General features: G+C 43.7%; 1 protein-coding gene across 1 annotated transcript; it reads left to right on the top strand.

The window, feature by feature from the left end:
• The first annotated feature begins 2,863 nt into the window (after positions 1 to 2,863).
• On the top strand, positions 2,864 to 14,542 carry LOC100193016 (uncharacterized). Its single transcript, NM_001138184.2, has 5 exons — positions 2,864 to 3,103; positions 3,185 to 3,527; positions 3,629 to 3,697; positions 10,298 to 10,436; positions 14,165 to 14,542. Exons 1-4 carry the CDS (start codon positions 3,019 to 3,021, stop codon positions 10,428 to 10,430), a joined length of 630 nt encoding a protein of 209 aa, NP_001131656.1. The 5' UTR covers positions 2,864 to 3,018; the 3' UTR covers positions 10,431 to 10,436; positions 14,165 to 14,542.
• The last annotated feature ends 424 nt before the right edge of the window (positions 14,543 to 14,966 follow it).

The following is a 14,966-nucleotide window of genomic DNA, read 5'->3' as shown; positions in this document are numbered from 1 at the left end:
GCCTTTTTGCATTAGAACACATCCAAGTCCCAAATGTGATGCATCACAATACACATTGAATCCCTTGTGGATGTTTGGCATGACCAATACAAGTGCGGTAGTTAGCCTCTCCTTAAGTTCCTCGAAGCATTTCTGACAAGCTTCCGTCCATTTGAACTCTTTACCTTTCTCTAGAGGTGAGGTAAGGGGTTTCACCAACTTGGATAATCCTTCAATAAATCTTCTGTAATAGCCTACTAATCCGAGGAAACTCCTAACTTTTAACACATCCTTTGGTTGCTCCCAATTCAGTATTTCACTGATCTTGCTTGGGTTTACCTTTATTCCACTATTAGTGATGATATGCCCTAGGAAAGCAACTTCCTTTAGCTGAAAGTCGCACTTTGAGAGTTTTGCATATAGCTAGTGGTCATAAAGTTTCTAAAGAACTAGCCTTAGGTGTTCCTCATGTATCTCTTCATTTGGTGAATACACTAGTATATCATCGATGGACACAACCACGAACTTGTCGAGATATTCCATGAATACTTTATTCATCAGGTTCATAAAATATGTGGGCGCATTTGTCAATCCAAATGACATAATGAGAAACTCGTATAGTCCATATCTGGTGGTGAAGGTTGTCTTAGAGACATCTCCAGCTCGAATCTTCAGCTGATGGTAACCAGATCTCAGATCCACCTTAGAGAATACTTTGGCTCCTCTCATTTGATCAAATAGATCTTCAATCCAAGGTAATGGGTATTTGTTCTTAATGGTCACTTCATTTGGATCTTTATAGTCGATACACATCCTTCTAGAGCCATCCTTTTTATCCACAAAAAGTACGGGGGTCCCCATGGTGATGAACTAGGCTGGATAAAACCTTTGTCTAGAAGTTCTGCTATCTACTTCTTTAGCTCACCTAAATCCTTAACATCCATCCTATGAGGCCTTTTAGAAATAGATGTGGTGCCAGGTTTTAACTCAATGGAGAATAATTCTATATCTCGACCGGGCGCATACCCGATAGCTTCCAACTTTTATTTAGATGGAAGGATGTTGTCTTGAAGAAAATGCTAGACTAGATTCAGTTGTTGATATAGATGCACATGTCGAGGATGGGAAGGTTTATTTTAGCTGGTTCTTTTGTGCTTTTGGCCCTTGCTTTCAAGGATTTTGTGAGGGATGCGGACCGTACATTAGCATAGACTCCATAACTTTGAATGGCAAGTATAATGGTCAGATGCCTTCGACTACCAGTGTGGATGGCCACAATTGGATGTATCTAGTTGCATTTGGGTCCTTTGAAGTCGAAACCAAAGAAAGTTGGATTTGGTTTATGGAACAACTAAACAAAGCTATTGGAGAGCCTGATCCTCTAGCTGTGTGCTCTGATGCTTGCAAAGGATTGACTCTAGCTGTGCAAGCAGTGTTCCCTAATGCTGAGAAGAGAGAATGTTTCACGCATCTGGTGCAAAACATCACTAATACTAAGCATTTTGGTGGATCCGAGCACATGTACCTCACAACAAGAGCTTACAGGACCGAAGTCTTCGAGCACCATCACTCCAATGCAGTAGCAATACCTGGAGTGGACAAGTGGTTAAAAGGCTGACATGGTTTGTTGTGGTAGAGGAGTCATTTCAACATTGCCATCAAATGCGACAACATCACTAATAATATTGTAGAAGTATTCAACAACTGGATCAAAGATTACAAGGACCTGCCTGTATGTCAACTTGCTGACAAGATAAGGAATATAATCATGGACCTATTTTTTAGGCGAAGGAGGATCAGTGTGAGGATGTATGGCAAGATTCTTCCAAGTATAGTAAATGTGCTGAAAGCAAGGGCTCGAGGACTAGGTCATTTGTCTCTAGTAATTTTTTTTGAAGCTACTTGTAGTTCCTTCAACTCGTATACGTTCATCGCATTTCTCGATTCAAGCTTCTCCTTGCAGACACACATGAGATGCTTCGCAGTGCTCTACATCATCTCAATGGCCTTGTTGGCGACTTAGTTTGGCTCCATCATCTGCAAAAATGTTCAATCATATGCGAAGCATAACTCCTAACTGAATGTACATAAACAACTAACTGAAAAATATTAAATCTATAAGAATCTACAAACTAAAAAGTAAATGCTAATTGAATCTACAAACTAGAAAACAAATGCTAACTAAATGTACAAACATAATGCTAATCTACAGACTTAAAACTAACTAGACAAAATCAATTACATTATTTATTGACTAAACACAGTTTGTAGATTCTTATAGATTCACTAAACACAAAACCATTTACATTGTTAATCTATACACTATAAGCTAACCCTAAACACACATAACAAACACACATGAATGATCCTGATGCATAGGCTAATGATAACCCTAAATAAACCAGGCCACATGATCTAGGACCGCCCCTTGGGTCGGGCTGATGCGTACCAGGTGCCGAGCCTGCTATCGATGCAAAGGGAACTGTGGATGCGACACTAGCGAATTGCGATGTTGGCGAAATTATAATGACAATAATTCCTCCTTCGTTCCCCATTTACAGTGTAAAACAATGCAAAAGGTGTTTTTGATGACCATATGGGTGAACTACTGTATATTACACCTATGGCCTTGTTTGGGTACACTCGTATTCACCTTAGTCCACATGTATTGAAATGGATTGGAGTGTAAATTAGTTTAAGTTACACTCCAATCCACCTCAATACATGTGGACTGAGGTGAATACGAAAGTACCCAAACAATGCCTATATGGTCACTAAGAATACTGTTTTGTATCGTTTTGTGTTGTAGATTGTACTGTTTATAGAGTAATTTGGATATGAGTATGAATATGGATAAATGAAGATGGTCTTATGCCAAAAGAACAACTTCAACGAGTCCCATTTTGGCAAGGCTTCGGAGTACCAAACTGGCGAATTGCGACGTTGGCGGAATTGTAATGGCAATAATTCCTTCCTCCTTCGTTCCCCATTTCTCCTCTTTCTAGGTTTCTACCCCTCATCGGTCCTCGCTCCACGGCCATGGTGAGGATGAAGCAGGTAAAGATCTCGGTAAAGAAGGACGTGGATTCGTACACAATCCGCGGCACTAACAAGGTCGTCCATGGTAATTCCCCGCATCCCCGATCCGGTTGTATCTTTTCCTGTGAGAGGTATCTGATGCTGTTGCAATGCCTGTGCTGGGAAGTGGGCGACTGCGTGCTGATGCGGGCGTCGGACTCGGACAAGCAGCCGTATGTGGCGCGGGTGGAGAAGATGGAGGCCGACGGACGCGGCAGCGTGCGGGTGCAGGTGCGCTGGTACTACCGCCCTGAGGAATCCAAGGGCGGTCGCCGGCAGTTCCACGGCGCCAAGGAGCTTTTCCTTTCCGATCATTTCGACCTACAGAGCGCCCACACCATCGAGGGGAAATGTGTTGTCCACTCTTTCAAGAACTACACCAAGCTTGATAATGTCGGGCCTGAGGACTTCTTCTCCCGATTTGAGTACAAGGCGGCCACCGGTTCGTTCACCCCTGACCGCGTGGCAGTGTACGGAGCTCCTCAATCCTTTCATTGTTGACTTTTTCTTCTCTGTGCATGCGTTTTGAGCCTGCTTGTGATAATTTGGGTGTGTGTATTTTTCTCTAAAGGTATTGCAAATGTGAGATGCCATACAACCCGGATGACCTCATGGTGCAGTGCGAAGCTTGCAAGGACTGGTACATTTGTCTCAATGATTTTCAATTTACATTTCACTGATATTTGCCTTTGTTCAGTCTATTTTATGCTTCTACAAAGCAAATGCTTTAAATCTCTGGATATTTAGTTTAGTTTCATCATCACTGAGCCACCATAGCTGGTAATCGCCACTATCATCCCCGCTACAACAGTGTGCTCAAGTTCACATATTTAAGTGCACTCTGCCTCTCTCTCACTTCCCACTACTCACTCTGCTGCAAAACGGCCTCTGATGCACCTCAGCTGGGGACGGCGTTGCGCCCTCCGTTGCACATGCTCATGGTCACGGTTGCACTCAGGGAAAGTGTCGTGGGGTCAGATGGCCATGACGCAGCAGGGACCATAGGGGCCCAGGGACACAGGTGGTGAGCCAGCAAGCGCCAGAGGAAGGACAGGAGGCACACTGCCAGTGGTCGGAGCACCTCATTGAGCAAAGCTTGGCGCTTTTGCGTGCAGAGGGGGGGAGCTGGCAACGAGTGGAGCTATTGTTGCTGCTGTTGTGCGCCGAGGTGGAGAGCTGGAATTAGACGATGCTGGATAAGGAGGTTCTCTTGTAGCTGTGGCAGGCAGTAGAGAAGGCCTTAGCCTGCTGCTAGAAGCGTTCCAACCGGAGTCATGTGAGGAACAATGAGTTTCAACAAAGTAAGTGGTGCTAAATCTAACTATTAGCACCTTTGATCACATAGTGCTAACAGTCAACTATCCTAGCCGCAATGTCTGGCTGTAGCGACCGTTATTGCCAGAGGTTTAGGTAATGTTTTTCCAGGGATGGGATGGTTCTAGGTGCGATGTCCCACCTTGTGTTCTGTTTGGTTCAGAGTCATCCAGAGACAGGACGATCCCACTAGGGAATACTCCTTTCAAATTTGTTGGTTGGTAGATGTTAGGAAAAATCTCTCTCGCCCTATATGGTCCCAAATAGGATAGTTTAGGAATTGAACTTTTGCTTTTGTCTTGAAGGATAACCTTTTCATCTAAAATTCAGTCTTATACATGACACTATACAATTGGGTGCTAGAGGATTCAAGATTGTGTGCCAGTATATTTATATTTTTATAGATGTATGAAGAGAATTATTATAACTTGTAGATTTCATGTTGCATTGGATTTGTGGCCACACAAGAAGGGATCGAATCCGGAATGATGATATACGTGAAAGTCTATGGGTAGTACCATTTGAAGAAAAACTTGTCCAATATTAGTTGAGATGGTTTGGATATGTCCAACGGAGACCTCGAAAGGCACCAGTGCGGAGTGGGATCCTAAGGCGCAATATCAATGGGAAGAGAGGGAGGGGAAGACCGAAGTTGACATGTGAAGAGGCAGCAAAAGGAGACTTCAAAGGATGGTATACACCTAAAGATTTAGCCTTGAATAGGAGTGCATGGAAAACATCTATCTATGTGCCCGGACCTTGACTTGTAGTTTCTGTTGGGTTTCACTCTAGCCTACCCCCAACTTACTTGGGACTAAAAATGTGTTATTATTGTTGATGTAGATTTTTCATGTTTCATTCATGATGCTTATGACGTTGCTTGTCATATCAGATAACCTTTTTAAAATAAAATTGAAATACCTGGGGCTTCCTCTCTCGGTCAAGAAGCTCCCTAGAAGTGTGTTCATGGAGCTTATAGATAAGATTGCTAGTAAGTTGCCAGGCTGGAAGGCTGCTGTAATCAATCAGGCAGGAAGATTGACTCTGGTTAGATCAGTTCTTACTGCTATCCCTATATATCATCTTATAGCATCCTCAACCTGAGACCGAGAAAATGTCTTTCTTAACAGAGCTGCGCAATATTCGAAATTTGATGAAGCCGGAATGGTTGATCCTAGGTGATTTTAACATGATAAGGAGAGCAAGGGAGAAAAACAAAGGTCCAATAAATAGACGAGTGTTAAGACAATTCAATCACACAATCGACTACCTTCAGCTTTTAGAGATTGATCTCAATGGTAAATTATTCACCTGGTCAAACGAACAAGACGACCCTTCGATGTCTAGAATTGACAGATTTTTGGCGACTACGGAGTGGCATGATAAGTTTCCTCAGGCCAATCTGCAAGCTATTGGGTCCATGACCTCGGATCATTGCCCTCTAGTTATGCAAGGTTGCTCGGATTTTGGTTTCTACAGGGGATTTCGTTTTGAGGTTTTTTGGACAAAATTAGATGGGTTCAGTGAGGTGGTTCAGCGAGCGTGGGCGTCTAGTGTTAGTTCCTCAGACGCCATTCTTCGGCTGCATGTGAAAATGGCCCGTACGGCTAAAGCTCTAAAGACCTGGAGTCGAAAGACTGTCGGCAATTTTAAAGTGCAACTAGCAATCATTCAGACTGTCCTTACTTTCCTTGAGAAAGCACAGGAATCCAGACAGCTCTCTGGGGATGAGCTTGAATTCAGGAGAAGTCTTAAATTGAAAATCCTCGGATTAGTGTCAGTTCAAAAGGCAAGAGCTAAGCAACATTCAAGACTCGTTTGGATGCGCCTGGGGGATGCAAACACAAAATTTTTTCACTTAATGGCAAATAATAGAAGGAGAAAAAACTTTATCAGATTGCTGGTTCGAGACGGCAGACTGCTCACTAGTCAGGAAGATAAAGTACTCGAGGCCCATAATCATTTCTCCCAAGTTATTGGCACGACGGGTGCTAGACAATGTGCTGTTCGTTGGGACAACTTAGGCTATAGCCCTTTTGAGTTATCAGATCTGGACTCTGCGATCAACGTTGATGAGATTAAAAATGTGGTTATGGGGATGCACTCTGAAAAGGCGCCTGGTCCAGATGGGTTCATAGGGTTATTCTATAAGTGTTGCTTTGAGCTGATTAAGGATGATCTATCCAATGCTATTCATGATTTCTATAATCATAGATGCAAAAGCCTGCATCTTGTTAATGAGGCAAATATCACGCTTTTGCAAAAGAGGGAAGGGGCTGACAGGATTGACATGTTTAGACCGATCAGTCTCATCAACAGTTTTATGAAAATCTTAACCAAGATTTTAGCAAATAGACTTGCGCCAAGAATGAACGAGATCGTCTCCACAACCCAAAACGCTTTCATTAAGAAACGTTCAATTCACGATAATTTCCTCTACGTTCAAAAAGTTGTTCAGAAACTCCATAAGAGCAAACAATCAGCGTTTTTTGTCAAGCTTGACATCTCTAAAGCGTTTGACTCCGTCAACTGGGCATATCTGTTAGAGGTTTTAAGAGCCTTGGGTTTTTCTCAGAAGTGGAGGAATTGGATCGCCACAATTTTGGGCTCTTCCTCCTCCAAAATCCTTATCAATGGTCAACAAACAAATGCAATCAGGCACATGCGTGGTGTTCGTCAAGGAGATCCGCTATCCCCGTTCCTGTTTATTTTAGCTATGGACCCGCTACAGAGGATGATTGAGATGGCGGCAGATGCTGGGGTTATGGGGCGGGTTCTACCATGAGCGGCAAAGCTTCACTGTTCTCTTTATGTTGATGATGCAGGAGTGTTTGTTAAAGCAGATAAAGAGGATTTGAAAGTTCTGAAAAGGATCCTGGAAGTTTTTGAAGGATGTTCTGGGCTGAAGATCAATTTTGATAAAACTGAAATTTTCCCAATTCGTTATCCCGAGACTCTTTGGCCAGATCTGATGGAGGTGTTTCCCGGCAAATACTCAAAATTTCCTGGGAAGTATCTTGGACTGCCTCTTCATTTCAGGACTGTTAGAAGAGTGGATTTTCAACCTTTAATTGATAAAATTACTAACAGGCTAGCAGGATGGAAAGGCAGGTTGCTCTCTAAGCCAGGCAGGGAAACTTTGGTTAAAGCGGTGCTTTCTGCTCAGCCTATTTACCATCTGACGATTTTTCCGGCGCAAAAATGGCTTCTTAAAAGAATTGACAAATTAAGAAGAAGCTTTCTTTGGAAAGGGAATAGTCCAGACTTTTGCAGCGGGGGTCATTGCTTGATTAATTGGCCCACAACTTGTTTGCCAAAGAATAGGGGGGGTCTAGGAGTATTGGACCTGGAGCGTTTTGCGAGAGCGCTGAGACTAAGATGGCTGTGGTTACGGTGGATGGTTAAAGAAAAGGCATGGGCTGGCATGCCATTACCGTGCGACAAGGTGGATGTAGATCTTTTCAACGCTTCAACAATTGTGACTATTGGTAATGGGAAGATGGCGGATTTTTGGGGTTCCAGTTGGATTGAAGGGCAGGCTCCAAAGAATATGGCACCAAATCTATACAAGAAAGCAAGAAGGAAAAACATCACGGTGTTCAAGGCTCTTCGAAATAATTACTGGATACAGTTCTGTGCACCGTTCACTCGGGATGAGGAAGTGAGAGAATTCGTCTCACTTTGGCATTCAATCAGCAGCACTCACAGCCTCAACGATCTCGACGACACCATTTCTTGGAGATGGTCGGCAGATGGGAAATACAGTTCAAGTAGTGCTTACAAAATTCAGTTCTCAACAATTTTCTGTAAAATTAATTTCAATCCCATTTGGAAAGCAAAAATAGAACCTAAGTGTCGTTTCTTTGTTTGGACTTTATTGCACAACAAAATCTTAACCGCTGACAATTTGCAAAAAAAGGGATGGCCCTGCAATCTTAATTGTTCTCTTTGTAACTTGTCTTTGGAGACAGTGTCGCATCTCTGTAAGGATTGCCCTTTCGCTATGGAAGTGTGGAGCAGGATTTTGTCTTGGGCTAATCTCCGGTTCCTTGTCGGGATTTCAAAGACGGGAACTATTAGCGATTGGTGGTTCAGGCTGAGGTTGCGCTCTGTAACAAGCATTCAAGAAAAAGTTTTGATGGCCTTCTATTTTATTTCTGGTGGAGCTTATGGTTGGAGAGAAACAACAGAATTTTCAAGGGTCAATAGAGAACGTCAGATCAAGTGGTGCAGATGGTGAAAGATCTTGTGGGTAGTGGTCTGGCCTACTAGTAGTGTCTGAGGGCCTGGCCAGAGGGTTAGAATTTTATTCAGTGGTGCTAGATAGGTGTTTGATTGTCTAGTGTTTTTTGGTGTTGGCGCCTTTTTTTGTGCCAGTTTTTGTACAGTGTTTTCTCCTTTTATCTAATATATTGGAAGGCAACTCTTTTGCCTCTCCCTTTCAAAAAAAAGCAACTCAATGCCCTAAATGGGTGCTCAAGGCAATAGACAAGATCAGGAGAGGTTTTCTGTGGAAGGGCACAAAGGATGTTAAAGGGGGTCATTGTGTTGTGAGTTGGACAAGGGTCTGTAGACCTTTGTGTCTGGGTGGCTTGGGCATTCATAATCTGGAAATTCTTGGTTGGGCGCTAAGTTTAAGATGGCTTTGGCTCTATAAAACGCAGCCAGACAAGCCCTGAGCCGAATTTGATATTCAGGTACACCCCAATGTGGTTGCTTTGTTCTCAGCCTCAGTTTGCTCTATAGTGGGTGATGGTTCTACAACTCTTTTCTGGTCTGACCGCTGGCTTCATGGTCAATGCATCTCTGATCTGGCCCCTTCTCTGGTGAGTAGAGTTCCTAAAAGAATAAAGAGAAGGAGACTTGTGTAGGAAGCTCTTATGGATAACAAATGGGTCGAAGACATTTCTGGTAGCTTGCCAGCTGATGTGATTATGGAATTCTTGATTATTTGGGATCTAACGCAGAACTTTCAGTTGCAGCCAGGAATCCCTGATGCTTGCCGCTGGCTTCCAACTGCTTCTGGGGAGTATTCGGTTAATTCAGCTTATCACCGTTTTATGGCTGGATCGGTGACCTTTGAGCCGACCGAGCGGATATGGAACAGTTGGGCACCCTCTAGGTGCAAACTCTTCATCTGGCTCACCCCCCTCAATAGGTGTTGGACGGCTGATCATTTAGCTCGTCGTGGTCTAAACCATCCAGAGAAATGCCTCCTTTGTGATCAGCAGGAGGAGACAGCCCAACACATCTTGATCTCGTGTCTTCTCTAGAAGCATATGGTGGCAGATCCTGAATAGGGTGCAGCTGCAACATTTGTCACCTGGATTGAATGAAGTTGTGTTCCAAGAGTGGTGGAGTATGGCTGAACGTCAGGTGCCAGCACCCCATAGGAAGGGTTTCAATTCCCTGGTCATTCTGGTGGCATGGTGGATCTGGAAGCATAGAAACACTTGTGTTTTCGATGGTGCATCTCCTAGTACCACCTCTATCCTCCAACATATTCAGGAGGATGTCAGATTTTGGGGCATGCCTGGTGCTAAGGCCCTTGCAAGGCTTTGGCCTTAGTTGGTGTTTTTTCTTGTGTTTCCTTCCTCGTTCTCTTTTCTTTTCTTCTGTCTTCTTTCTGTTTATTGTGTTCCTTGTTTTTTGTAATCTGTTTTGGTCTTCTTTAGACCTTCTCTTCTTGATATAATGATACGTAGCTCTCCTACGTATTCGAAAAAATGAAAATATGTCTGGATTTCCTTCCAGAGGATATTTGAGGTGTCAGGAACTCAGGATCCAGGAACATGCAAATGAACCTAAAGATATCAATTTTGTGAATGTAAAACATTTACTTTTTATGTACCTTTTATGCTGCCATTGCTGTTCTATTAACATATATTACTGTGTTCCTACCTCTTTCATGTCCTATGATACACAGGTTCCATCCATCTTGCATGGCTATGACCATTGAACAGGCCAAAAAACTAGATCACTTTGTTTGCTCAGACTGTTTGAAAGAAAATGGTTCAAAGAGACTTTCAAATGTATATGCCACTTCATCAAATTCTTAGCCCAAGGTAAGTTAATTGTTTGTTCTTTATATACTTTTAGGCATTTTCTTTTCTCTAGTTAATTTTGATCTTTTCTATCTCTAGATTATTTGATTCATTTTTGGAGTTTTTGAGATGTCGCCATTGTTTCCCAACAATTTCATATTCATACTATTGTAATGACTTAGCAAGCATTCAATAAGGCATTTCTCATTTCTCTATTTGCTTTGTTGAAAGCACCCGAAACATAATCTTTTGTTTATACCATGCATGCAACTTTTAGAAAGATGCATAGTATTCAAGGCGTCGCCTAGGCGGTAAGGCGAGCTGGGGAGGTAAGGCGTCCTCCTCGCCTTGGTCTGGAACCTAAGGCGGGGGGGGGGGGGGGGGGGGCGAAGGACGGCGCGACAAAGGGCGGCGTGGTGGAGGGCAGCGGCGGGGAGTGTGGCGCGACAGAGGGTGGCACGATGGAGGGTGGCTGGGAGAGAGAGGGAGGTAGCGGCTGGGAGAGAGGGAGGTCGGTGGTGGTTGGGTCTCGGACTTGGGTGAGGGAGGCGACTGGTGTTGGGAGAGATGGCTGGGGGGAGAGAGGGTTAGTTGGGCTTAACCTAATATTAATGTTCTAGTTGGGTTGAGTTGGGCTGGCTAGACTGTTCTTTTTGTTTTCTTTCTCTTTTTATCAATATTTTCTCTATTTATTTATATATATATATATATATATATATATATATATATATATATATATATATATATATATATATATAAGGCGTCGTGTCGCCTTAGCCTTACGCTTTACCGCTTAGACAATCTCCAGCAGCTTACCCATCCCCATACCCATATTTAAACTCCACTCTGTAAACAGTGCACTGTACAGTCCAGAACAATACAAAAACAATGTTTTGGGTAAACTATAGCTAATCTGTTGATGTGGGGTCTTAAAAGATAAAAAGGAGGCCAGTTGCCTTACCGCCTTAATAACTATGGAAATATGTTTTAAATATCTAGGCTGCTTATGCCTCAAGAAAGTTGATGTATTCCGACATTGTTCAACCTTGCTTCATAATTTCTATGGATGCATGCTTATTCTTGGGCCTTCATTGATTAGTTTGTTATGGATTTTTTGAAGATGCACTAGATATGTAGGTTGTTGTTGCTTGTACATCATGAATATTTCTTACTCCCTAATTTCTACCATTTTTTGATGTATGCTTATTTCTAAGCTTTCATAGGTTGGAGCTTTATGCATTTTTTGGAAGATCTTTTAGATTGTTAGATATCTTGTTTGCTCCTTGTCATGAATCCTTGGTTCATAACGGGATAAACAACGCTGGGAAGATAGCCGAGTGGAGTCGACTTGGGGGGACTAGACTATTAGAGAGATTTTGGACTAATTTTTCTTGATTGATTGATTGATTCCCCCTTAAGAGCTTGTTCGGTTATTTTCAATCCATATGGATTGAAGGGGATTGATACAGATTGGTAGGAATTTTGACTTACTAGGGATCAAAACCCCCTCAATCCATATGGATTGGGGTAGAACCGAACAAGCCCTAAGGAGGTACAACCCATCCTTATATAGATAGAAAGACTTGACCCTCAAGTAATAACACAATCTTATCTAATGTAATCTCAAGTAATAAATCAACCTTATCTAATCTAATCCCAAGTAACTAACTCAATCTTATCTAATCTAATCCCAAGTAACTAACTCAATCTTATCTAATCTAATCTTTATCCACTATTCCTAACCCTGAGCCTATCCCTATGGCCTCCATGCCCTAGGCTGCACGCCATGACATTCCCCCACACTTCGAAGACAGCTCGTCCTCGAGCTGTAATGGGGTGCATGGCAACACCCTTGCTGTCTAACTTGATTTGCACCTGAAAGTGCAACCCTAACTAGAAGCCTGTTACATCTCGGCTTTAATTTATTTGCAAATAAAATAAAGAACCTAACATATGCCAAGGTTGGTCCTCCTAGATCCCATGGGAACAACCTCGTCCAGGCTGCAAAGGCCAAGACGTGGCAGCTCACCAGTCCTACGGCCTGAGCTGCCGCGAGTTCCAGTGGATACAACGCCATCCAACCAGATGTGTTCTTGCTGTCCACATGGCTATGGATCAGGATGGTGAACTGGAGTGGAGGATCGGCCAACCCTGCCAAAGGCCTTGCCGCCCCATGTGCCGCGTGTTGTTCAACACACAATATCGATGCAAGTCGTCGTGCCATGGAACAGCGGACCGCAGCCTGTAGCCGGGTTGCCGCTACCACTTGCCGTGCTTGACGCCGCGTCAGGAAGCCACATGCCGTAGCCTTAAGACGACAAGCCGTTGCCTGCAGCCGCCGCTGTCGCAACTTGCCGCGCTAGACGCCGCATTAGGAAGCCACGTGCAGTCGTGTTGCCGCCGCTGATCGGCGGTCAGACTCCACCTTTGCCGCGGGTAGATCACGGAGCTGGAGGATAGCAGATCGGGCCTGCTCTAGATCTGCCCTGGCACGAGCAAGCTCCTCACGCCAGGTGTGGAGATCGTCCGCAACAGAAATCATGGTAAAGGATCCCTGACTCATGATACCAGATGTTATGAATCCTTGGTTTATAACGGGATAAACAATGCTGTGAAGATAGCCGGACGGAGTCGGCATGGGGGGACTAGACTATTAGAGAGATTTGGGACTAATTCTTCTTGATGGATTCCCCCTTAAGGAGGTACAACTCATCCTTATATAGATAGAAAGACTTGACCCTCCAAGTAACTAACTCAATCTTATCTAATGTAATCTCAAGTAACTAACTTAATCTTATCTAATCTAATCCCAAGTAACTAACTCAATATTATCAAATCTAATCCCAAGTAACTAACTCAATCTTATCAAATCTAATCCCAAGTAACTAACTCAATCTTATCTAATCTAATCTTTATCCACTATTCCTAACCTTGAGCCTATCCCTATAGCCTCCATGCCCTGGGCTGCTGACCCATGACGCTCCCCATGAATATTGATGTATTCAGACACTAATCAACAATTTCACCCCATGATTTGCACCAAAACCTTCACTATGTTTATTTCTGAGCCTTCATGGACTGGAACTTCATGCTATTTTTAGAAGATTATATATCTAGGCTGATGTTGCTTGTACCTCATGAATATAAACACTATTCAACTTAACTCCATAATTTGGACCTAAACTTTATGTATGGTTGGTGTAGGTGTGCCTGATTATTGGGCTGATACTAGAGCAACTTCGATTATTTTTCCTTTAAGCTATAGTGTCCATAAAAGAAAAAAAATGCAGTGAATCGATAATTTGCTGTCAGGCACCAACCAGCCTATATAACTAGATTAACACAGCAATATAATTATATTTTGTTTACTATAATTTTAGGGAACGTATCGGGTGCAAACCAACCCCTCCGTGCAACCGTGCAAACTTCTAATCTAGGCCACATGATGTTGATCCAAGGGACACAGAGGCGTGGATAATTTTACACTTAACCACCCACTGCTAATCACACTTTTTCAAATCTCCCCTCCCACCCCCGCACGCCACCTTGGATCAACATCATGTGGTTCAGATTAAAAGTTTGCACGATTGCACGGAGAGGTTGGTTTGCACCAGATACGATCCCATAATTTTATTAGGCACTGGCGCAAGGGACATATTATTAGTTGAACCACAAAGAAAATACGTGGCTTTCTATCACCGTTCTGCTGATGTATGTGTTGTTCCCTTGTGGCCGCTTGCCAATTGCAGGATGAATCAATAAGGCAGACGAGGTGAAAACTGAGTGCCAACATCCAGGGGAGATGTGCTGCTTCTGTGGCGAATCAGCCCTTGCACTGGCGAGAGCAGAGGTGTACAGTGCACTAGAAACCAGTGTTTGCTGTGGTTTGTTCGATGTAACTAGCCAGTGTGGCATGTCATGCAGTTGTTGGTAGATCAGTCATTGTGTTGACTTGGTCAGCTTAACTCAATACCCCCTTCGTTGATTACTTTGTTGCTATGGCGGTGCGGCATGATCGATTACTGTTCTATTAACATATGACTTTTATATGTTGATATAATTAAATTATTTTGATACTATAGAAGCATATACGATCCGATTTTAACAATCTTGTGATTGCGACACAGCAGCAGATTGGACTAGTGGCCCCTGGGCCCATGGAGTTGCGCGGGCCATCCGAGCCCGGCACTTCCCTGACTGTCCGCAGCCTAGTCTCGTTCCGCTGCCTGCCCCGCCCGAAGGCCGAAGCCACGTTGAATGCATATTTCCGTAAAGCGGCCTCCTTCGCGGAGCCGTGCTTTGGCGCGCATGAGTCACAGACACTAGCGAGTGGGTCTCACTTGCCAGCTGTCTTTCTCGTCTGAAGCAAACTCGTCTTTGAGTTCGACGTTGATCCGGCGACCGAGCGAGCTCCACGCTGCCTAGACTCGTCCCCCTTGCACCTATATCAGCCATCGCGAACCCCCCTCGATCCATCAAAGCTTAGAAGCCACTGCTGCCGAGATCGTGTGCCCCGAGATCGTGTGCCGGCGTTCCCGTGAACTCGACAAA

This window comes from Zea mays, chromosome 1 (genome assembly GCF_902167145.1).
Source record: "Zea mays cultivar B73 chromosome 1, Zm-B73-REFERENCE-NAM-5.0, whole genome shotgun sequence".
Taxonomy (NCBI): Eukaryota; Viridiplantae; Streptophyta; class Magnoliopsida; order Poales; family Poaceae; genus Zea; species Zea mays.
This window is presented reverse-complemented; position numbering and strand designations above follow the sequence as displayed.